Raw genomic sequence first — 25,518 nt, 5'->3', positions numbered from 1 at the left:
GCATAATGCCTATTTGCCACATCGGAAGCAAACACGCTGACCTACTTACTTGCCAAAAGTATGTTCATTATTTTCTTTTCACTATATATTTCATTGAAAACCACCCTTTTAAAAAAGAATGCTTACAAGTGCATTGTAACCTCGACCTCTTGGTCGATTTCGGAAAGATCAAATAAATTCAGAATTTTTCTAATATATTTTTTTTATAGTATTTAAATATTTCCTAACCTTCTGTTACTTAGCTTTGATATTAACAATCCAAAGGAAGGAATATTTTTTTGGCTTGCATATTGCAAAGGATATACGTGTATTGTAAAGCACTTAAAATATCTTAGTGTTGTGTTTAAAATATTTAAAATATCAAATGGCGTTGTAAAAAACTATTTTAATATATGTCAAATCAAATCTGGCTAGATCAATATAAATCTCTTTTAAATCTAACAAAAAACACCATCAGAAAATCTTTTGTTTTCAGTGAAATCTATAGGGGAAAAGAAAAAAATGACATAAGTTTGGCACGTGAGTGTAGATTGAGCTATTTGTAGATTGCAATATCTAGGTGTGAATAAATGGTCTTAAATAATGACAGAACTTGCTATGGTATCTTGGAATGATAAGGGATCTTCGATATGGCAGGGGGAATATCCATGTATTTGGTCTTCATTAATCTACTGGCATGTGAGTTTTATATGAGGGGAAATTTTATTTTAATTTCTTTTGGACTAAGCAATGAGAATTTTTACTTATTTATTTTGTCTTTTATTCGACTAAAGGTAAATCCCAATGTCCATGGATGTCTGTCAACTTTGAATTTCAATCCAAAGAATTAACACACATTTTTGTACTGTGTTCTAGCGATCCTCCATCAAAATATCAGACTAGGCAACAAATAAACCCACAACAATACCTTTTTATGCGAAATATTGAAGTAAATATTGACCCTTATATAATTATGCTTAACAATCCTATTTCATTGATGCATCATAGGCGTATGGTTATTATGTAAAAAAAAAATCGAACTGCCTTTCATGGTAAATGTAATATTTGATGACAGATGGCAGTGATTTTATGTTCGCTACATACATGTACATTATATATGATGAAATGATTTTAGCTTTGTGTGCTGGAGGACGACGAAAGACTCGCGATCGGTTTAAGTACATGTGTACGGTAAAGGTGGCAACGGTTTTCAAACTAAATATAGGAGAGCACTCAGGCTTAAACACTTGTTTTAACAAATACACGTCTTTTTTATGCAAATAGATACATAAAAGGACTGGACATTAGACAATGCCTATACAAATCCTGTCCCTAATACGGCTTATAGAATCATCGCTTTTATAAGAAAATGCACGGATCTAGGGAAAAGGGGTCGGGGTGCGGAAAATTCATTCATTCTTTATTCACTTTAGGCTTTACAGCCCACCAACATTCATGTTTATACAATACATACATACATGTACTACATACTAGTATTCCATACAAATAGGCGAATGGAACAGGAAAATAGACACTATACTTAAATCATGGTAACAAATAGTTCAAACTTATTAAATTCACATTGCAAAATTACCTTAAATAAGCCTCGGACCCCTCTCCTTCCCGGAGTACAAAATTATATGTTGCCCCCCCCCCCCCAACACACACACCTGGAAAAAAAATTCTGGATCCGCGCATGGAGAAATTGCTCTTAGTTCTCCTCTTTGTTTTGTGCATTTAATTGTGTAAATTTAATTCAATGCCACCAATGTATCACAAATTTTTAGGAAATCCCAAAACTGGATATTGTGTATATGAAATATAAACCACTGGTTATATGGTAAAATAATAACCACATAATTGATGAGCAAACATTGTCCAAATTCACTTTATTTTTTTAAATATTTTATTCTGAAATAAATAAACATGATATACCCTCTACATAATTTACATTCGCTTCCTTTGAAGTATCAATAAGCTAATGATTTTCAACAATAAAAATATGTCTGGATAACATGTTAAAAAGATAGAGGAATACAAGTTGGTTAAAATTCATATATCATGATGGATAAGATACTGAAAATAAGAATTAAAAGTAAACACGCTTTCTTAACGACGTGTCTTTAACATCGATCATATCGATCTGAACCCTTTAAAATTATGTTTAATACCAGGTAACAATACGATTCCAACTGGTGTTCGCGTATCGAAATCTTCAATTAATTTAATTTTTATAGAACTTCAATACAATTTATGCTTTATATTTTGTCATAATTTTACTTACATCTAATAGAAAACAAATCAAATTTAATCAACAAAAACTTAGAGTGATGATGCACTATAAATCAAAAATATCATTTTGTAATTGTAATGTATCCCTAAAATTTTATGCTTTAGAAAAATACAAGAATTCCGTAAATCCTGGCCAAGTTTCATACTGGTATATCAATTAAATAAACCATTTTAATATTATCGAAAAGGCCCAGTGGTATTGGCACAAGCTATTTGATAACCTAAAGTTGGATTTTGTGGTTGAGGGTTCAATACTTCAAAAACTTAGGGCTTTTTTTAACATTCGTCTTTGTTAACATATTCAAACTAGATATAGTTCAAAATTTTGCATTTGCATATGGATATATATTTCTATACTATAGTGTAAAGCGATACATTTAGATATGAAAAAATAAATTTAAAATAGTATTTTACTATTTAACAAACGGGCATTTGCGCCATTTTATTCGCTCATCTTCTTTAATTATTTCCGCTGGTTTGGGTTACACTCAACAGATGCTTGCAATGACATCATGCTGGTACAGGTATCATCACTCAGGCGGTTTACTTCTTAATCACAACTGTTAAAACCAGGTTTAAATAGGAATCAATTGAGAAGGAAAACTGATAAAAACAAAAAGAATTTTCTGCATGTCTGCGACAAAGAAGATTTTTTTGAGAGCACATTTTAAAATTGTTAATATATACTTCGCTTAAGGAAGTTATTCGTAACACTTGGAAATTGTATAATTGGATTGATTTATTTCCCAACAGCTGTTAATTGATTCGTTCTGAATCACAAAAATAATTGACGTACATAATTTTTATTTTTTTAATTTTGGACTTGATAGTATATCCATCATTTGTATTCAAATAAAAAGGGAAAATAAAGTCTCTTAAGGCGGTTGGTGTCCAAGAAAAAAACACACCATGCTTACTTTTCCTTTTCTTAGTTCCCTTCTTTTTTTTTTTTTGGAATAGATCAATCACTTGCATTCTTTTAGTTAATTGATTTAATTCTTATCATTTATACTAGATTGGTTATCATTCATCAAACTGTTCTGTGTTCGAAAATAACATATGTACTATAAAATGACAATTTCCCACCTAAAGTTTCATTAGCCGACCGGTTGAAATTAATTTCTTAATAATGGTTTAAAATTTCATTGGTTTAAGAAGACGTATTGCGGAATACTGGTTAGCTCTCTAGGTTAATTGTTTATCATACTTTTTTCCCTTTTTCATTTTTTTCACTTTTGTATTGTCACTCCAATGCATGCAATGTATGTATTATATGTATTATTGTTCAAAATTTTTTTGTGATTTTTCTCAACACTGTAATTTATGCAGTTCAGAGAATAAAGAAATTGTCATTGTCATTGTCAATTGTCATTGTCATTGTCATGGTAATTAATGTGATGATGAACTTACTCTTCTGTCTTTCCCCTGCTTTTAAAACAACTCTACACAACATGACACTATTGTTTGTCTACTGTTGTTCGAAACTAATTATAAATAAGTGCTTTGGCGAATTCACTTCTTTAATTTCAAAGTGTGTACGGTATTTACTTTTAACAGTTTTTCGAAAACTTTAGAAATATTGACAAGTACGATGTGCCTTGAAATCATATTTCTTCGAATTAATCTTTTCCAACTTAATGTTCAGGTACAATATGGTATACATAACTGCCGTTTTCTTTATCTAGATTTTATTCTCCATAATCTGACCAAAGAACCTTTTGAAAAAATTAACGTTTCTCTCATTAAAAGAAATATTTTCATATCAAGATTGTTGAAAATTTGTTTTAAGAAGTTAATTAAAATCGTTTTTCATTGACATTTTAACGAATACTAGAAAACTTCGCATTTATAGGCTAACAGTACATTCAATACGTTGATTATTACTTTTTGGTAGATCGTATTACGAGTTTGGTACATGTAGTTGCACCCAATTTACTTAGGTAATCTTGAGACCCTTTAGCATTCTGTAACTTATTTCTCCAAAATAGAGATTTAAAGTTAGACTGGTATTTCAGCTGTCTTGAGCCTTCCCACGGCCAACCACACCTGCCAGCATGACAAATACGCCTGTGGAGACGGAGCCTGCATCCCCGTTAACTGGGTCTGTGATGGAGAAGTAGACTGCAAAAACGATATGGACGAACAAAATTGCGGTATGTGGCCTTTTTGATACCAGGCTGAAGCTAGCAGCCACTAACAGCAGCCACTTAGCCCGTATAAAGTAGAAGCCATAAGGAAAATCATCAAAGTACTGAGAGTACTCGAACAGAAAATTATATTTTACTTTATTATCGGCATACTTTAATTAATATCAATAAGATTTATGCATGGGTAATTTCTATGAGCATTGACAACTTTGGAGGAGCATGCCTGGATAAAATTATAAATGCGTTTGTGTTTGCGTTTTTAAAAAATTAAATGGTAAAATAGTCAAAGGCTATGAAATAGAATATACAAATAAAAGCAATACATGTATTATGATTTTATCTTTTAAAAGGGTGTTCCCGTTTTGCACACATTTGATAATTGGGTATAGAACAATAGGTGTGAATTGTGTTGTGATAGCAATTATAGTCTGCTTTCGGTCAAAGATTTTACCTGGATTTTTACCTGTGTTTTATCAGCGCCTTTATGATGAAACAAGAAGAATATAGACATTTTGTTGTGTTTTAGGTCTAATAACTAATAAATATCACCATTTTTTTTTCATTTGATAAAATAAAGATAATGATATTTTTAGTTTTAAATTTCCACTCACTGCCCATCTTTACAAAGATAAGATGTTGTGAAGATGTTGGGGTACTCCGTATCTCTTTTTACAATTTGGTTGCAAAATATGTAAGACGCATGTTAATAATTGGTTGATTGATATCAACAGAAGGAATATTGTGAAAGGAGACAGATCTTTATAAAAAAAATATTTCAATCTTTGAAGTAGCGACTTTGACAGTAGTTCTTATGACATCACCGCTTTAGTATATATTGTGGGTCACTTTATGATTTTTCAGATTAGTACTAAGCTAAATACATGAAGCACAAACATTTCCGACAAAAATGATTATTCTGATATTGATTCGATAATTATAAGTTCTTATGATGTCACCGCTTAAGTATATATTGCGGGTCACTTTCTGGTTTTTCAAATCAGTGGCTAAATACATGAAGCAAAAATAATTCCAACAAAAATAATAATTTTAATATTGATTCGATATACTTTAATCTGCAGAAGGTTGAACATGCATGAACTAGGTCCACTTTTGATAGGTTTTGTGAAAATATATAACAGCTTTTGAAGTATGTAAAATTGCCTATTTATCATATCATCATACAATTTGTTTATTTTCTTCGATTATTCACGCCAAAGCATAAATAAAAAATATTTTGCAGAGTTTTCACTAAGCACATTTCCTCCATTTATGTTAGCAAAAGCAATTATTGAATATTAAGTTATATTTTCTCTTCAAACTTTTAACATGTACTTCTTATAGACAGCAAGTTAAACAAATGCATTACATATCCAACATTTTTGCAATAATCTTTTTTGTTTAAATAAAATAATGAAATTATTTATGACCAATTTATGTTTGAAATTAATTTCAAGAGCATGAATGTTAATTGTTATGTAAATGTGCTTTTATGCATTTTATATTGTAACATAAAATAAATGTAAATATCAATTGCGAGTAGATGTTTTATTTATTTTATTGTCGATTGCCCTCACAGGAACTGTGATATAGACTATAGCAATTAAGCAATTATCTCACCTGGTCAAATTCCCGTTTCGCACACATTTTTTCGATACATAATTTTCAAATGTGTGCAAAAGGGGAACAAACCTTTAAAAGATGAACTGTCTTTACTCCCTATAAATATAGCTGTAACATTGCCATCGATTGAAAGTAGTGTGACGACCCCCCCCCCCCCCCCTCAATTTATATAGGTTTAAAAGTTTATAGAATTTTAGAACTATACCTTAATCGACTGCTATAAGTCTGAATAGTTACAGATCATCCAACAACTTGTAGCGGTGGTTCATATCAATGCAACAGCGGCGCATGCGTCCCACACAGATGGCGCTGTGACGGGGAATTAGATTGTAATGACGGATCAGACGAGGAGAACTGTACATCAACTGGTACTTAATAAAACTAGAATACATCAAAAATAAAAAAAAAAAGCATTCGGGAGAACACTATAAACTAATGAGGGTGATTTACTGATACTTTTTGTAGTATCAGTAACAGCTACCAAATCCACAACTTCGACCATGACGTCATCGATCAGTTCTATACCGCCATTAACAAGCACAATGCCTCTATCTTCCTCAACAATTAGTTTGTTGGTACGTGGCGTTATCTAAAAAAAGGCACAACTGATTATCACTGTACATTAAATGTTTTTTCAACTCTACAAAAGTGGGCGTTATACTTTTCGATTTTTAAAAATTCCTACAAATTGTTTAACTCCTTTTGTTTTATTGTAAGGGACCAGACCCGAACTGCCGGGATGAGCAGTTGAACTGTCATGTGCTTGTTACCGACATTGACATTTGTTCCATGCCGGCCTCAGCACAGCTTCTGTGTGCATCAACCTGCCGTATGTGTAGCGGGTCCTCCGGATCACAAAATCACGTGACAGACCACCAAACGACAAAGCACAACCCTGGTCATCCAACAGCTTCAACTCAAACAATGACGACGTCGACTCAAACAACGATGACGACCACAGGGACTTCGCACTCTCCCTATACCGCCCCGTCCACTTATGTACCAGCAGCATCAGGCTGTGTAGACGCCGAGGACAACTGTGAGCATCTGGTGAAAACAATCAACATATGCAGTGATCCAGTAAAAGCAGAGTTCATATGCCAGAGAACATGCAATGCCTGCGGAACTACCGATAATCTGATAATTGGTTAAGATTCAACGATGGTTATTTTTTATCTAAACATACATGTATAGATATAATTTTATGTAGCTCTAATACAATAAAGAATGAATGTTTAATATCAGTGTTACCTCTTTTTTCGGAAAATCATTTGGAGTCTTTGCGTTTTAATATGGTGAAATCATGACATCCTTATAATTGTCAATGCACAGTCACTTTGCGGGTTGATTTTATATTATCATGCATATTTGAAATATATTTCGTAGGTTTTGAATGAGCTATTGCATTCCTGTAAATGTATTTTCAGGGAAAAAAAATCACACTTAATAGTTTGAAATTTCTAGTATAATTGCAAATTTTGGGATGTATCAAAATCCGGATTGCCAACTATAATGATGCAGGTAGGCTTATATTGTTTATCCAGAAACGCCAAGCATTATCAGATATCATATAAAGTATTCGTCGGGTACTCCGGCTTTTTTTGCCGCCTAGAGCTCTTTGAAATAAGCAGTTTGAGACAACCTAGATTGTTTTTAGATGACATTTACATTATTTTAAAACCGTGTACTTTTGATCTGATAATTTACTGATGACGTTTTGGGATATATGGGTAAATAATGTCCACAGCAACATTATTTAGTAAATTATCAGATCAGAAATAATAATTTGCACTGATCATTAAAGTATAAGTCAAAATTGTACAAGGTTTTAAAGCACTATCAGTATTACGTCTTCTGTAATGCCTAAATGTGGCTGTTTAAAAAAACCCCAAGCACACTTGCTTTGCGTTCTCTTCATATTTAAAATATAAAAGAATATTAATAATGGTATTATATCATCTTTAAATTTTAAAGTTATCTGTTCTAAAGATATTTTTATAAAGAAGAGAAGCGTAGTTCATATCCAGCAAAATAATAATATGTCGTCTGCATATCAGATCGGTAGCTGTGACTGATACTCATTCTAACAAACCTTTGGGGTTACACGGAACGGCATTCTTAATGACCAATAGTTCGTCTCTCTATAGGTGAATCAACCAATGACCGACCTGTGATGTTAGTAAAAAAAAAAACCTTTGGGGTTACACGGAACACCATTCTTAATTTCCAATAGTTCGTCTCTCTATAGGAGAATCGACCAATGAACGATCTGTGATGTTAGTAAAGTAGAAATAAAGTCTTGTTGTCGTGAATACTGCAGGATAAACTCTCCCCGAACTGCAAAATATATGCAATAGGATTTAACGGAAAAAAATTAATGAGAAAATGCACATCCGTGACAAAGAACTTTATTACATGAAGTCCAATAACATCTCTACATTATTATGATGTATCATTTCACTTTCATTTTCTGGATTTACACGACGCTTCTAGCTCTGCCCATTGGTCTTTGTTGCACACACACACAACGTTCTCTGACATCGCGTATTCCTCTTCGTATCGAACAAGAGTGCCATCGGGGGCTTTGCAGTTCTGGCCTGTTAAAAAAAACAGTATTACAAAAATATCATTGGTAAATGCTTAACAAACAAGATATAAGTTTTATCATCATCTCAATGCATGCCATTTTATCATCTGAATGATACAACTCTTATATATATATATATATATATATATATATATATATATATATATATATATATATATAATCCAAAATAAGTGAAAGGTGATAGCACACAGTATGAATAATCAAAAAAGAAAAAGAAAATGAACAGTTCCAAAGTTTCTATTTTCTATTCTAGTGAATAGAAACTTTGGAACTGTTCATTTTCTTTTTCTTTTTTGAAAATATATATATATTTATATATATATATATATATATATCTATATCTATATATATATATATATATATATATATATATATATATATATATATATATCTGTGTGTGTGTGTGTGTGTGTGTGTGTGTGTGTGTGTGTGTGTGTGTACAAATTGTACATGCATGTATATCAAACGTATACCATTTAGTAATATTTTGCATATTACAAATGTAAGATATCAAAAGGGAAAACAATGGCAGGCTGATTTAAGATATATTGGAGCAGTGGTCGCTTACCGTTGGGACAAATTGGACAGCATTCCCCTGGTCGGCGGACTTTGTCGACGCATGGGTAGTCAAAGCAATTAGTCTCAGTGCATTCCATCTCCCCATCCCCTGCACAAACACATTCCTTGCAGTCATGCGTTTTGAAAGATCCTTGTGGATACTCAATGCCTTTATAAGTACAATTCCTCAACTTGGTTCCCACTTGTGATCCAAATCCCAGCGGAACGCTTCCAGTTTCGATAAACAAAGTTAGCAAAATGAAGACTCTAATGGAACCCATTTTAGACAAAATAAGTTTTAAAACGGGTCTGAAAGCTTCATATACATAACTAAAACATCTTAAAAAACACCCACATGTCTCGAATCAATCTCTTATTTAAGCCACCTTTTGTGCTTGCGTCACATGTTTTTGATTCTTGTTTCACATCAATGACAATGACAACGACGGGGAGTTATATCTATATCACATCGAGTAGTTTTGGCAAAGCTTTCCTAACAATAGAAAGATACAATAGAAAGCTGTGTAAATCAGATGGGACAAACTGATATGAATTCAATCAATGAGGACACAAAATGCGAAGAATAAAAACATTCTGGAAATTTGACATACGTGTCTGTACAAAAGATATCATATTTTAAAAACATTCAATTTTTTACAATGTCATATAATCGCTTTTCTAATGTGACTTTGTAACATTTGATCAACACACACTTTGATAAAAAAGGGCTCATATCAGTGTAACACACACCATCGATATTTAATAGTTAAAAATAAGTTAAAGGCAATTCATGTACTATATCAAACGCCTTAAAAAAGTTTTAAACAAAAAATTGTTATTTACAAGTGGGGGAAATTTGTACAAGTACACGAGCGGTAAAGTTAAAAGTTCTGATCATCAGATCTGCCTAAACTTGAACATATGATATTTTTTTTTTCAGACTATAATTTAGTAAAGAAAATTCAAATATTTTACTCTATCTTGAGAAAGAGCTTTTCTGTACGTTTCGGTACATTTAGCTAAAAATAGCTACAACCATCCCGCCCTATAAGACAGGGACCGAAAAAAAGAATAAAACGGTGAGTATTTCTAACGGTAAATCGAATTTTTATTTGTTTTTTAATGTAACAGCACAAAAACTTGTTCACCTGTGGTTAATTTTTTTAAAGACAATTTTCGAATTTCCTTTGTCAAGCATTTGCAAATAAAGGTGTTTATAAAGCAGATGAGTTGCCATTAACTCGAAAAATGTTTTTTGCTTTTGTTTTTTTTTTAAATTGTAATGCAAATGCATGTATGAAGTAAATACTAAAATGTAAAAGATTACAGAATACAACACTGAATAAAACTACGTACATCTGTATGATAGACACTGTAACTCATGATGAAAATAAATAATGAAATGAAAGTAAAGCTGGAAGCGATTTCACCAAGGCACTGATATCATAGTCATCAAAGTAATTAAATAGTAGCATTTTCACTGGGTTGTCACTGACAAACAATGTTAATACTATCTTATCAAAGACATAAATAGCCAGATTGCAAAATCGATTGCATCTAAAAGTAAAGTAATAGGCTTCACTGAAATTTCACAAAGAGCTCTTTGAATATTGAACAGACTAAAAACCACCTGCTTAAACAGAACCATAACATCAATGTGCAATAACCTTTCAACTCTTATCAGAAATTTTATTTACACTATTTTAAAAAGAAAAATGTAATTACTACTTTTGGAAAGTCACAAGTAATTGTTTGCAAAAAATAAAAAAAATAATGCCATACAAATACAACAATAGAGGACACGTGACATAATATTGTAGTAAAAGCAAATTGTCCTAACTCAAAACATGCATATGTGCAAGGAAGATAGATGAGCACGGCTTATCTCACGTATAACTTGATATTGCTAAATATGATAGCATATAAAACTATTTTTTCTTTTCATGATGCTATAAAATATATACACTGAGCTTGCCTTAAATGCTGTAGATTTTGTAAATTTAAAGCTACGAATTTGTGTCTACTGATAATCAAAATCAAATCATGTCTCTGTTCTGTTCTTTAAAAAATCACATAACATAAACATATATTACATAAACAACTTTGAATTTTATCAGTGTCCATTTCCTGCGACCACATGTAGAAAATAATGTCAATCTTCAATGCTACATCTTTATACTCGTTTATGTAATAAGTTTTCATGTTGCCAGTCTTTCTGTTTTAAACTTTTTAACCAAAATATATCGGAATTTTACATGTCCCTTTTCTTTTATCAAATCTGATAAAAACAGACTTTATTCTATTTGTTCATATCAATGGGTATAAAAAAACATCTTAAATATCTAAAAATGTTTCACTAAAATGACAAGAAAAATTCCTTGTAAAATAACCAATAAATATCAATTTCATTTACAACAACAACAAAAATCGTTGAATTTTAAATAATCGCATTTGTCGAGATCTCTCTTCCTTCATCAGTAAAGTCAGCTGATTACAACATGGGTGGTTTCAGCTGTATGCTAATCTTTGTCTCTTTTCCACACTTCAAAAAGAAAAAAAATCATTTGTAATATTTTTGCTATAAAAAGCAATCATGTCGGTCAGTTACCAAAACTTTTGAATCTTTGTAGGACCTAAAAACAACTTCCATAAACAACATTAAGTCAAATTGCCTTATTTAAAAATAACAATGCACACAAAAATATTTGTCATCGTTTAAATTCCGTCCAATTTAATATCGTTGCCAATTTAAGAGTTTGCAAATCCAAAACAAGTATTTAAAATCTCTGTTAATTAGAAAGAGTTTTCATTCCTATCTGTCTACGGGGCAAATGCAAGATGGGGCGAAAACGTTTGAAAATGTAGAGGGGTAAAAAAAAAAAAACAAGGGGTACATTAATCTTTTATGCAGTGTAACATTTTTTATATTGAAAATTCTAGCTATACATGTAGGTCGTCTTACTCTCAATCCTAGCGTTGTATTCCTCCAGTCGTTCCTCTCGCGTTGTCCGTTCCCGGCTGTTATTTTTGTTCTGCATCTCCTCCTCCTTTTGATTATCTGATGCTGTTAACACAAATACGAAAACACTTTTCATTTAAGATTTTTAGGATGAAGGTGAACAAGACTTCCTTCTCAATTCCACGTATATATTTCTTTCAATTCTAATGAGAAATTTACTCACATGATATAGTCTCTGCGGGTATGAGGAACCTTCTTGGTAAAAAGGCCCCACTATGATCACTATGCTTGTTGCAGTGTTCTGTGTCAGTCAAAAAGTTGGTAATTAATAGTATTACTGACTGGATATAAGCTTATTGCGAGGCTATCTTCAATTATTATTGAGAAACAAAAAGAAATTCTTACAATATTTGCCACACGTTAGATAAACAGCTTTGTCAGAAACATAGATAATAGTATCCCCTTGTAGTTTGTTAAAATTGAATGAACCGGAGAGTAACGCGTCATGAACACTGTGAAGATAACCTGTTTTGTTTTGTATTTATAAGCAATGTCTATTTGAAATTCAATACACTGATTTAAGAATATGTTGAAAAAATATCCTTATAAAAAAGTTAAAGATATTGAAAAATAATCAAATTATTGAGGTGATTATTTTCTTTTCTGTTTCACTTTATTAGCATAAAAAAGCGTTGTCTTGTCAAAAGTAGTGTCATATTTTGTTTTTATTTCGATCGCACATGCGCTAGGTAGTTTTTTCTTGTGCTGCCAAAAATGTTTTGATTTAATAAAAAAATTAGTATGATCGAAATATTTCCGGAATCCTTGTCTACTTTGGTGAAGGTTATTACTTATTAAGAGAACATGCTTGTTTGAAAATTCCTTTGACACTATATAACCTAAATGTTCAGACTATGCAGCTTTATTTCATAGATAACACTGTGCCGGATAAGTATGACAAAAATTATTTTCCTTTCAGATAATAATTTCTACAGTTAAATATACCACCTGTGAGACACTCTGAAAACAAAAGTGGCTATATACTCAAAACAATTTATGGTCTCTTATTGGGTAAAAATGGATTTTCATGAAACAATATATTAGATTAAAGTCCATTTTAAATGGATGCAAAAATACCCACCCCCCCCCCCCTTTGCACTGGCATAATTATCCGGCATAGTGTTGTATACATTTATTTACATATGCATATAAGTAAACAAAACTGATGATTAGACTTGCTTTCCATCCTTGATTTGTACTGTTCCAAGCGCTCCTCTGTCGTACGTTCGCGGCCGATATGTTTCTGAACGTCGTCTTTTATATCCGATGCTAAATGAATATGATAACCACATGTGTTATTAAATATATATGAAACACCATTAACATACCTTACATGAACATCTCCTATTGCTTCTAACAGCCCATCAGCAACCTTTGACATATTTACAGTGTTTTCTGATACAACTAGCGCCGCTTATTCGGTATGTATTGTTATGTTCTTTCGCGATCTTATTGCCAAAATGTACATGCATAAATATCGAAGATACAATTTTCAAGAGAAACAGCAAAACACATGCCTGAAAAACAATGACAAACATTGATAACTGACGATTTAAATAATTGTTATTTGACTATAGTTTTTGCAATATTTTACTTTCTAATCTGGCATCATGTTGCATTTTTCGTTCCTCCCTGGCAATGTCCCTTTTAATGATTTTGTTTTGCATCTCTTCGTCGTTCTGATTGTCAGATGCTAAGAATATAAAAAATGATGACCAGGTTCAGACAGTGGCGGCTCAATAGTGGCATCAGAATACTTACGCAAGCAGAGTCCAAATCAAGAAGATACATACATGATGAGGTTGCTGATGGGGGAACAAGAAATCTCCGACGTAAAAAGGCGCCATCATTTCCATTGTATCCATTGTAGGATTCTGAATGGGCAAGGTTTTATTAAAAGTACACAACATTCTTATATTTTATTATCAAAACCATGCAATGGAATTCGAAAAATTGAAAACAAAGTTGGAACCTCTGCATTTTCGCTTAAAGAAGATACCTCCCATTTCCCCTTTAGTCTTGTCTCATAACGAAATGAAAGAAAAAAGACACAGTATTCTGAAATATGACATGGAACAATCATAACTGTAATTTGTCGTAGAGTTAGTTAACAAGAAAATATGTTCTTGGCGAAATATTTATGTTATGAAAGAAGGTATTAGTGTTTGATTATGTCTTTATTCTTTCTTTAAATGCATGGAATTCGTTTACAAAGTACGGTGATATTAAAGATTCTTCTTATCAACTCTCTATGACAAATTCAAAATACTTGTTTTCAAGTGATTGCAAAAAAAGTAAACGGAGGCAAAACTGAAGAAGCAAACCGACATTGTCCATTAACTCAAAAGAGTGCAAAAACCTTGTTCACAGATGTTGCCGTTCACGTGTGGAAAGATGGGTAAAGGAACGTTCATTTCAAAGAAGCTCATGGCAAGAGGACCTGTAAATACAAGTACAATGATGTCTAGAAGATTTATGTAATATTAATAATGCAGGTAAATACAGTTTAACTTGTATACTTTACGGAATTCTTATAACAAACTACAGTATACATGTATTTCACGACAATTATTTTCAACAATTCCCCTTCTGTATGCAATCACTTTATGCGGATATACATAAAGTGGTTTACTATATTGTTTTTAAATGAATCTACGACGTAAACAAATTCTTTAAACAAACGAATATTTGTTTAATGAATCTATGACGTAAACAAATTCGTTACATAAGTTGTTGGTAAGAGAATTGTCGGCAATAAAGCCCTGTATGGATGTTAATCGATTCTAAGTTTAATTACAGATGTTGCCAATTATATTCTCGAGCCGGATTTGAGAGTGGGGGGTAATGGGGCATTATCAATTATTATTGGGAGTTTGTGTAGTAGTGATTTAATTAATCAAACTACTTGGCAAGGAAGAAGAAAGGATGTTTTTATTTTACATTTACAACAAATTGCAAGAAAATTAAGAATTTATTAAAACAAATTGAAAGGTACATGTACGTTTTCAGATGAATTCTATATGAATGTTAGTATTGATATTTGGTGGGCAAGCATAGTCACTGATTATCTACATTTTGAAAATAATCATTAACAAATGAATAAATTTTTAAACTCCACTGCCTGATGACAAGTTTTATAATACTCTATTATATAATCATGTATTTAAACAAAAAAGTGAATGGTCAAAAATATAATTTATCATCATGGTTAAGTATTTCAACGCCTAGTTGTATAATTTTTTTACATGGAAAGAAAAATTTGGCCTAATAATTTTCAAACATTGTAAAGTAATGACCTATTATTTAATTACATATGCACTTTGCATATTTTTGTATTTACGGCAACCATAGATTAAAAATGTTTTTGAGAATTAAAGTAACGCGTCATGAACACTGTGAAGATAACCTGTTTTGTTTTGTATTTATAAGCAATGTCTATTTGAAATTCAATACACTGATTTAAAAATATGTTGAAAAAATATCCTTATAAAAAAGTTAAAGATATTGAAAAATAATCAAATTATTGAGGTGATTATTTTCTTTTCTGTTTCACTTTATTAGCATAAAAAAGCGTTGTCTTGTCAAAAGTAGTGTCATATTTTTTTTTATTTCGATCGCACATGCGCTAGGTAGTTTTTTCTTGTGCTGCCAAAAATGTTTTGATTTAATAAAAAATTAGTATGATCGAAATATTTCCGGAATCCTTGTCTACTTTGGTGAAGGTTATTACTCATTAAGAGAACATGCTTGTTTGAAAATTCCTTTGACACTATATAACCTAAATGTTCAGACTATGCAGCTTTATTTCATAGATAACACTGTGCCGGATAAGTATGACAAAAATTATTTTCCTTTCAGATAATAATTTCTACAGTTAAATATACCACCTGTGAGACACTCTGAAAACAAAAGTGGCTATATACTCAAAACAATTTATGGTCTCTTATTGGGTAAAAATGGATTTTCATGAAACAATATATTAGATTAAAGTCCATTTTAAATGGATGCAAAAATACCCCCCCCCCCCCTTTGCACTGGCATAATTATCCGGCATAGTGTTGTATACATTTATTTACATATGCATATAAGTAAACAAAACTGATGATTAGACTTGCTTTCCATCCTTGATTTGTACTGTTCCAAGCGCTCCTCTGTCGTACGTTCGCGGCCGATATGTTTCTGAACGTCGTCTTTTATATCCGATGCTAAATGAATATGATAACCACATGTGTTATTAAATATATATGAAACACCATTAACATACCTAACATGAACATCTCCTATTGCTTCTAACAGCCCATCAGCAACCATTGACATATTTACAGTGTTTTCTGATACAACTAGCGCCGCTTATTCGGTATGTATTGTTATGTTCTTTCGCGATCTTATTGCCAAAATGTACATGCATAAATATCGAAGATACAATTTTCAAGAGAAACAGCAAAACACATGCCTGAAAAACAATGACAAACATTGATAACTGACGATTTAAATAATTGTTATTTGACTATAGTTTTTGCAATATTTTACTTTCTAATCTGGCATCATGTTGCATTTTTCGTTCCTCCCTGGCAATGTCCCTTTTAATGATTTTGTTTTGCATCTCTTCGTCGTTCTGATTGTCAGATGCTAAGAATATAAAAAATGATGACCAGGTTCAGACAGTGGCGGCTCAATAGTGGCATCAGAATACTTACGCAAGCAGAGTCCAAATCAAGAAGATACATACATGATGAGGTTGCTGATGGGGGAACAAGAAATCTCCGACGTAAAAAGGCGCCATTATTTCCATTGTATCCATTGTAGGATTCTGAATGGGCAAGGTTTTATTAAAAGTACACAACATTCTTATATTTTATTATCAAAACCATGCAATGGAATTCGAAAAATTGAAAACAAAGTTGGAACCTCTGCATTTTCGCTTAAAGAAGATACCTCCCATTTCCCCTTTAGTCTTGTCTCATAACGAAATGAAAGAAAAAAGACACAGTATTCTGAAATATGACATGGAACAATCATAACTGTAATTTGTCGTAGAGTTAGTTAACAAGAAAATATGTTCTTGGCGAAATATTTATGTTATGAAAGAAGGTATTAGTGTTTGATTATGTCTTTATTCTTTCTTTAAATGCATGGAATTCGTTTACAAAGTACGGTGATATTAAAGATTCTTCTTATCAACTCTCTATGACAAATTCAAAATACTTGTTTTCAAGTGATTGCAAAAAAAAAGTAAACGGAGGCAAAAATGAAGAAGCAAACCGACATTGTCCATTAACTCAAAAGAGTGCAAAAACCTTGTTCACAGATGTTGCCGTTCACGTGTGGAAAGATGGGTAAAGGAACGTTCATTTCAAAGAAGCTCATGGCAAGAGGACCTGTAAATACAAGTACAATGATGTCTAGAAGATTTATGTAATATTAATAATGCAGGTAAATACAGTTTAACTTGTATACTTTACGGAATTCTTATAACAAACTACAGTATACATGTATTTCACGACAATTATTTTCAACAATTCCCCTTCTGTATGCAATCACTTTATGCGGATATACATAAAGTGGTTTACTATATTGTTTTTAAATGAATCTACGACGTAAACAAATTCTTTAAACAAACGAATATTTGTTTAATGAATCTATGACGTAAACAAATTCGTTACATAAGTTGTTGGTAAGAGAATTGTCGGCAATAAAGCCCTGTATGGATGTTAATCGATTCTAAGTTTAATTACAGATGTTGCCAATTATATTCTCGAGCCGGATTTGAGAGTGGGGGGTAATTGGGCATTATCAATTATTATTGGGAGTTTGTGTAGTAGTGATTTAATTAATCAAACTACTTGGCAAGGAAGAAGAAAGGATGTTTTTATTATACATTTACAACAAATTGCAAGAAAATTAAGAATTTATTAAAACAAATTGAAAGGTACATGTACGTTTTCAGATGAATTCTATATGAATGTTAGTATTGATATTTGGTGGGCAAGCATAGTCACTGATTATCTACATTTTGAAAATAATCATTAACAAATGAATAAATTTTTAAACTCCACTGCCTGATGACAAGTTTTATAATACTCTATTATATAATCATGTATTTAAACAAAAAAGTGAATGGTCAAAAATATAATTTATCATCATGGTTAAGTATTTCAACGCCTAGTTGTATAATTTTTTTACATGGAAAGAAAAATTTGGCCTAATAATTTTCAAACATTGTAAAGTAATGACCTATTATTTAATTACATATGCACTTTGCATATTTTTGTATTTACGGCAACCATAGATTAAAAATGTTTTGAGAATTTCTTTGAGTCATATTTCATTTTTTATCATGTAAATTACACATGAAATTAATGCAATGATTGAAAAAAGGAAATGAGTTGATAAAGGGTTCTTACATGTACTTGCTAAAAATTTATACCACGACTGAATATCCGCCATTGATATATCTGTTTGAATGCCCTTTTCGTTTTTCGTTTCCGATGAGACATAGCCTGTAAACAGAAGCAATGGAATGGAGGCAAAAAACAATAGATTGTGGATATTGAAGATATTACTGAATCAACACTGAGTGGTGCATGTAATATAGAAAAAATCTAAACATCAAATGAAATTTAAATTCTACAGAGTTAAAATCTAAATATAACAAACATTTAGGTTACTACGGTCATTTTATGTAAATATGTGACCAGCCTGAGTAAACAGACTTTATTCTGATTAATGAATCACGCTGCAGGAGCTGGTATTAATATTATAAATCTATTTCTTTGAATGATTTTAATACATTTTAAATGGCATTCAAATACAGTAATGACAAAATCGAACAACTGAACCAGCGCTTTGCTGTGCAGGGTAATGTGTAACAGATTCATCAGGTAAAGTTTTCTCATTGAAGACACTTACTTGTTTTTGCTTTTTTATTTATTGGGGAAACGTCAATTAGAAGACTGAAATAAAAAATAAAGAAACTTTACAGGAAATTTAGCTATAATATTCAGTTACTTTTTTATAATACTTTCACAACAAATAATATACAGTTAAAATTACATGCAAGTCTTTAGTCCCGTTCATAATTTTACTTCGAATTGGCACCGCGACCACTAACAAATTCTAATTCTTACTGTACCGCAAGAGAACGAAAGACCAGTCATGTCATATTCATTTTATGTCGTTAACTCTTTAACACAGATAAATTACTGAATTGAAATGATGCCATCGTTATGACCCGCAGCGCAAGTGTCCTGAACCTACTGTTATCTTATATAATTTTACATTATCGCTTATACCAATACATAAGTCGGTATGAATGATTCCAAGAAACCGTATTTATTCCTCCTAAAAAATGATTGTATCTTGACCGGAGATTTGCCATGTCCAGTTTTTACAATAAAGTTACTTGATTTGATAGTTGCATGTAAATTGCTGTATAAATGTCATTCAATGATACCATTTTAAATATCCTTTGTGTAGAGTTTGTAAAAAGTTACCCGTCTTTTAGCAGACATGAACTTTTGAAATGTAATAAAGTTTACAATAAGATTTCTCTGTATACAAATATTCATAATCAGCGATTTGATACTTACTTCTGTTGAAGAACCTTTTGATAGTTTTGAATATTGGCGATCACGGATTTCTTTTTTGCACCATTTTTGGTGGCATGCGTTCTTTCTTGATTAGGTATGAATGATTGAATCTTCATTCTAAAAAGACGACCAAATCATTAAACATTTACATGAACATTTTAAGTCAGTTATGACTTTACACAAATGTCCAGACATGGAACTGTTTGTACCTTTTCACAGGATATCTAAAAGCCTTGGAATATGGGTTACTGTTTATTTTTAAGTCCGCAACCTCTCTGTTGTTGTAGGCAGTGACGGCAACGAATGTAGTAGCTTGGATGGGATACTCCACTACTGGCACTTCGTCCCCCTTCTCATATTTTACGAGGGAAATTCGCACCAAGTATTTCTGTTGGGTGTGGAGAGTAAACTGATGGAAAAAATAAAAAATACATATTGCATATTGGCATTCAGAAGTTGGAGTTCTATTCGCTTTTCGCTATTCACTATTCAAATAGCGAATAGAATTCTGTGGTCAGTTCGTTATTCAACTTATTTCAGACACAGGGATAAATAGGTTATATGGAAGGCAAAATTGACCAGATGATCAGTGAAATGGGTGGCGGAATCCAATTGACATTGTTTTATGTGTCAAAATGTTTTGTATATGCCACCTTAATTTTTACGTTGTTTTGGTTATTCATATGACAGGGAGATTCCCCTGCCATTGTTATAGACTTGTTTGTATATATGTTACCTTGGGATCTCCCATATTCTAAATGTGTATTTTATTAACGATGATTATGTCTTACTTAGTCTTTAGGGAGATCCCGCTGCCTGTCTTAAATTAGGTGCCTAATAAGTCTGTTTATGCTTATCTGGGATATCCTTAGTAGCTAAGGTAGTTTATTTTTAGTTAGTAGTTTATCTACGTCATTAATAAATGACAATATTCATCAAATCATGACTTGTAGTGTTTTACAGGTGTAAAAATTAAGCAAGATGGAGCTGGTTTCCACATAAATATATAAGTATATAAACTCATTTACCATGTCGATTTTGCAAAAATAATTTAAATGTGTGTTTACCTTATGAAATAAATTGCAGATTGTATAGCAACACTTATTTGGGTTTTCATTTACCATACATATCGAAAATAATGTAAAAACGTTATCATTTTAAATCGTACATCAATCTTAAAATATGACCAAAAAGAATAAGGAATAATTACATGAGGACCCATATGTATATACGTAAAAAGTCAAAGAATGATTCATCATTACTTGTGTATTGATAATGAATTTGTAATGTACTTACTATTCCCGATTTTGATCCAGGCCTGTTTGAGAGCTTTACTTTTTCAAAGGATATTTTTCTGGTCATCCACTCCGAACCGATTCTTGGCGAATCGGGATGTTTATAAGGCTGTGTCTTGAATTCGTGTTCTTTTTTGCCAATGGGCACCCATTTGTTGTTTAAAAACTTGAAACATTTATTGCTTGCTGGGATGATGTCAAAGATAACGTCGTATAATCCAACAGGATCCACACCTCTTAGTGAAAATTCCACGAACGGGAACATTCTCCTGAAACAAACGTTTGGTAAACATTGATCTATTCCATTTGATCGTACCTTAAGAAATGAGAGGGGCCATTATCATATATAAAGACTTGATGAAAAGTTCACAAAAGGCAAGGCAATGCCGAAAAATCTCCGTATAAAGTCAGTGACAAACAAAAAGGTGTTCTGTTTTGTTGACAATATAAATATTAGGGATGTACATTCATTACAGAATTACCAATCGAATAACTTGCAACCCGTTTAGTAAGAAAATACGAAAAAGTTAAGAATATGTCGAGTATCAAATAATCTTTCAATTTAATGTATAGTCACTCATATCAGAATCAATATATTCTTTGGATAGTCTTGAACCCAGTAAAGATACATGAACAGATTTTGGTTTGGTTTCTTCGTTTGCTGTTTTTGTTTCTTCGTTCCATTTTGTTTCTGTTAGATCTCCGTGTGGCTAAGTTATGTGAGAAATATGATAATACGTGTTGTCGTTGTAACCACGTTTTAATGAATGCAACATAAAAAACCAACATGAACAAATTCCGGATCACTGGTGCGGATTAACGAATCCCGGAATAATATGAACATAGTCAAATACACAACACTCCTCCCTGACTGGTTAAAGAGTTACCATATTAACAAAAGTGAAAATGTAATAGCACAAACTACTTCTAATCAATAAAACACAATTATAAATGTTACAGGATAACCAAACATTCAGCATTAGTTCATCTTGGTAAATTCACATGACTATGCCAAGTTACAAACAAAATCACAAGTTCAACTTGTCCGGTTTGTTTCGGGCTCGCGGTGGATTTCGACGTGGTGTTGGTGTGCTGCTCGCGGTGTCCTTCTCGCATTCCTTATTACTGTCAGGAGGACATGGTACATTCACGGATGACTCAAACAGAGTTTCAGCAGTGATGTCCACAGGAGTTGGGTCAGTAGCTTGATTATTTGAAGTTCCAACTATCTGGTCAACGTGCCTTCTCCATAGCGTTCCATTGACGTCCACCTTGTAAGACAGGGGTCCAGTTCGAGAATGGATTTGTCCTTTCGTCCACTTGTCTGCATTACAGAGGTAATCGCGTGTGTTTACTGGGTCACCCTCAGAGAACCCCCGAATCTCATTTCCGCAGTGTTTTGCCTTTGAACCATATTGTTTACAGAGGACTGTAGTAGCCAAGTCTGGTTTCATGATGTCTAAACGGGTACGAATATTTCGGCCATACATCAACATGGAAGGTGATTCATTTGTGGTTCCTTGTGGGGTGATTCTGTATTTACAAAGAAATGAGTTAAGTTTCTTGTTGATGCATGTAGAATCTCCTGATGCTGATTTGATTGCCTTCTTAAACGACTGAACAAACCTCTCGGCTTGACCATTCGTCCGCAGATGGAACGGTGAGGAGGTTATATGTCGGATAGCGTTAGATTCCATGAATTGGCGGAATTCCTCTGACCGGAACTGAGGTCCATTATCGGACACTACCTCTACAGGTATCCCTTGACGTGCAAACAGTGTCCGTAAGGTGTTAATTGTAGCATTACTTGTGGTGCTTTTCATTTCAAAAATCTCTGGCCATTTTGAATGCGCGTCTACAACAATTAGAAACATGGCGCTCTGGAACGGGCCGGCAAAATCTATGTGTAACCGATGCCATGCCTTTGGCGGGAAATTCCATGGGTGCACTGGTGCAGCGGAAGGTGTGTTCTGGACACTTCTACAACCAGAACAAACCTTGCAGATTTCCTCAATTGCTTCGTCAAGCTTGGGCCACCATACATAGGATCTAGCTACAGCCTTCATCTTGACAATACCAATGTGGCCGGAATGAAGTTCTGTCATAACTTTCTCACGTAAAATGTATGGTATGATCACACGATTTCCCCAAGTCACACATCCTTGATAAACATTGAGTTCATCTCTGCGATTGAAGTACGGTTTTAGCTCGTCATCACAACCCTGGGGAAAATGTCCTCTTACCACATAATCCAAAACTTGACTAAGAAGTGGGTCACGTTGTGTTTCTCTACGAATCTGCACACATGTTACCGGTAGGTCATCAAAATGCTTGTTGTAAAACAAATCAATAGGGTCCTTCTCATCCTGTGGTTGATCGACACTGTGTAGCGGTACACGGGAAAGTGCGTCTGCATTACCATGTAACTTTGTTCCACGAAACTCAATGTCATACTGGTATCCTGATAAGAATACTGCATAGCGCTGAAGACGTGCCGCTGTCATCACAGGAAGGGATTTCTTTGGGTTGAATATACTAAGCAGTGGTTTGTGGTCTGTCACTAGAGTAAACTTATGACCATAAAGGTATGAATTGAACTTCCTCACACCCCAATACAGAGCAAGGGCTTCTTTGTCTATTTGTGAATAAGACTTCTCTGCCTGGTTCAATGTGCGTGACGCAAATGCTATGGGTCTTTCTGATCCATCAGGAAACATATGGGAAAGTACAGATCCGATTCCATAGGGCGAAGCATCTGCAGCTAGTTTCAAGGGTAGTTTAGCATCGTAATGGCACAGAACTTTGTCAGAGCAAATCAACTCCTTGATTTCTTTAAAAAGCTCTTTCTCTCTTGGAGCTCCATTCCCACTTGGTTCCTTTGTTGAGAAGTTCATGTAATGGTCCTGCTACACTTGACAGATTGTCTATGAATCTGTGATAGTAGTTCACTAGACCCAAGAATGATCTGAGCTGTGACACATTCTTGGGGCATTGGACTTCCTTTACTGCTTTAATTTTGTCAGGTGACTTGTGTAGGCCATGAGCATCAATTTCATGTCCAACGTAGCTGACTTTAGCTTGAAAAAATTCACACTTTTGAAGGTTCACATGTAGTCCATAAGACTGAAGACGGTCCAGGACAAGTTTTAAGTTCTGTAAGTGATCCTCGTCATTGTGACCGGTAACAATAATGTCATCAATGATCACTTGTGTTGATGGTATATTTTGTAATACTTGGTCGATTGCTCGTTGTCATAAAGCTGGAGCGGATGCGATGCCATATGGGAGTCGCTTGTACTTAAAAAGTCCCTTATGGGTGTTGATAACAAGTAGATCCTGTGAATCATCATCCAGTTTCATGTGGTGGTAGGCCTGCGTCAGGTCAAGTTTTGAAAATTTCTTACCCCCAGCAAGAGTTGCGAATATGTCCTCAATTTTGGGAAGAGGATACTTGTCCACACACATTACTGGATTGACGGTTACTTTGTAATCACCACACAACCGAACACTGCCATTCTTCTTGATGGCTGGAACTATCGGGGTAGCCCACTTGCTGTGTGCCACCGGCTCAATAATTCCATCTACCTGTAGTTTCTCAAGTTCTTGTTCAACCTTCATCCTCAAGGAATATGGGACGTTTCTGGCCTTCATAAATATCGGTTTGGCTTCAGGGTCCACTGTTACTGTCCCTTTTATATGCTTGAGGGTCCCGACCCCAGGTGCGAACAGATCCTTATGCGAGTCAAGTAGATCCTTCAGTGATGACTGGTAAGTTGAATTAACTGCGCGCAAAGTCTTGATCTCCTGCCAGTTGAGTTGTAGCTTTCCAAGCCAGTCTCTTCCGAGTAAAGCTGGTCCACCATGTGGTACAACAAGTAAGTCAAGGTTAGCTGTTTGGGAGTTGAGTTTCACATTCACTTTTATCTTGCCCAAGGGTTGGATTGTGTCTCCTGAATAAGCTCGCAGTATTTCGCTGGATGGTTCAAGGTTAACCGTGTTGAAGTTTGCACTGTAATCACTTTCTGAGATCACTGAAACAGCTGTCCCTGTGTCAACTTCCATCTTTATGACCTTGCCCTCAATAACTGGGTGCACTGTTATTGGTGGTTCATGATGTGACTTCATATGGAAGGTACTAGTAATGTGTAAAAGTGGTTCTCCTTCACCCTCCTGGTAGTGTTCTTCCTCAGAATCAAATTCCTCCTCTTCATTGTAGAATAGAGAAGTGTTACGTCCCGTGTTTCTGTTGCGCTTCTTCTTCATGCATGCTCGCTCAATGTGTCCATCCTTCTGACAATAAGAACAGACGGAGTTAATATGTCGACACTGGGAGGTTGGGTGTTCACCATCACAGCGGTAGCATGTGTTTCTCTTGGTTGTTGGACGTGCAAAAGATGAAGTGTTTCTCACT

The 25,518-nt window shown here is 33.5% G+C and overlaps 2 protein-coding genes across 4 annotated transcripts in view; one reads left to right on the top strand and one right to left on the bottom strand.

Moving 5' to 3' along the window:
• Positions 1-559: 559 nt before the first annotated feature.
• On the top strand, positions 560-7,277 carry LOC128155577 (low-density lipoprotein receptor-like). 3 transcript variants are annotated; one of them, XM_052817351.1, is made up of 5 exons: positions 560-678; positions 4,287-4,424; positions 6,278-6,406; positions 6,504-6,613; positions 6,756-7,277. In XM_052817351.1, the coding sequence occupies exons 1-5, from the start codon at positions 630-632 to the stop codon at positions 7,188-7,190; spliced, it is 861 nt and encodes a 286-aa protein (XP_052673311.1). In that variant the 5' UTR covers positions 560-629; the 3' UTR covers positions 7,191-7,277. The 3 variants fall into 3 exon arrangements, with proteins under 3 accessions (XP_052673311.1, XP_052673310.1, XP_052673312.1); XM_052817350.1 differs by having other exon boundaries at positions 6,272-6,406; XM_052817352.1 differs by lacking the exon at positions 6,278-6,406.
• A 1,153-nt stretch (positions 7,278-8,430) lies between these two features.
• Positions 8,431-25,518, bottom strand: part of LOC128156094 (eomesodermin homolog) — a 30,990-nt gene continuing 13,902 nt past the window's right edge. The window contains exons 3-15 of the mRNA XM_052818094.1: positions 21,109-21,376; positions 20,022-20,221; positions 19,813-19,929; positions 19,133-19,176; positions 18,634-18,723; positions 17,521-17,601; positions 16,953-17,033; positions 16,754-16,852; positions 16,339-16,428; positions 12,387-12,464; positions 12,167-12,268; positions 9,215-11,746; positions 8,431-8,635 (exon numbers count right to left, since the gene is read on the bottom strand). Of these exons, the coding sequence (XP_052674054.1) occupies positions 11,724-11,746; positions 12,167-12,268; positions 12,387-12,464; positions 16,339-16,428; positions 16,754-16,852; positions 16,953-17,033; positions 17,521-17,601; positions 18,634-18,723; positions 19,133-19,176; positions 19,813-19,929; positions 20,022-20,221; positions 21,109-21,376 (1,273 nt within the window). The 3' untranslated portion in view covers positions 8,431-8,635; positions 9,215-11,723. The remainder of the gene's footprint in view (positions 8,636-9,214; positions 11,747-12,166; positions 12,269-12,386; positions 12,465-16,338; positions 16,429-16,753; positions 16,853-16,952; positions 17,034-17,520; positions 17,602-18,633; positions 18,724-19,132; positions 19,177-19,812; positions 19,930-20,021; positions 20,222-21,108; positions 21,377-25,518) is intronic.

This window comes from Crassostrea angulata, chromosome 7, assembly GCF_025612915.1.
Source record: "Crassostrea angulata isolate pt1a10 chromosome 7, ASM2561291v2, whole genome shotgun sequence".
Lineage (NCBI taxonomy): Eukaryota > Metazoa > Mollusca > Bivalvia > Ostreida > Ostreidae > Magallana > Magallana angulata.
This window is presented reverse-complemented; position numbering and strand designations above follow the sequence as displayed.

Coding starts and splice junctions, on each gene's coding strand:
- LOC128155577 (XM_052817350.1), top strand. CDS start 630: ATGGCAGGGGGAATATCCATGTATTTGGTCTTCATTAATCTACTGGCA. Junction 4,425..6,271: donor TATGGACGAACAAAATTGCG/GTATGTGGCCTT, acceptor AAGTCTGAATAG/TTACAGATCATCCAACAACT. Junction 6,614..6,755: donor CCTCAACAATTAGTTTGTTG/GTACGTGGCGTT, acceptor TTTTATTGTAAG/GGACCAGACCCGAACTGCCG.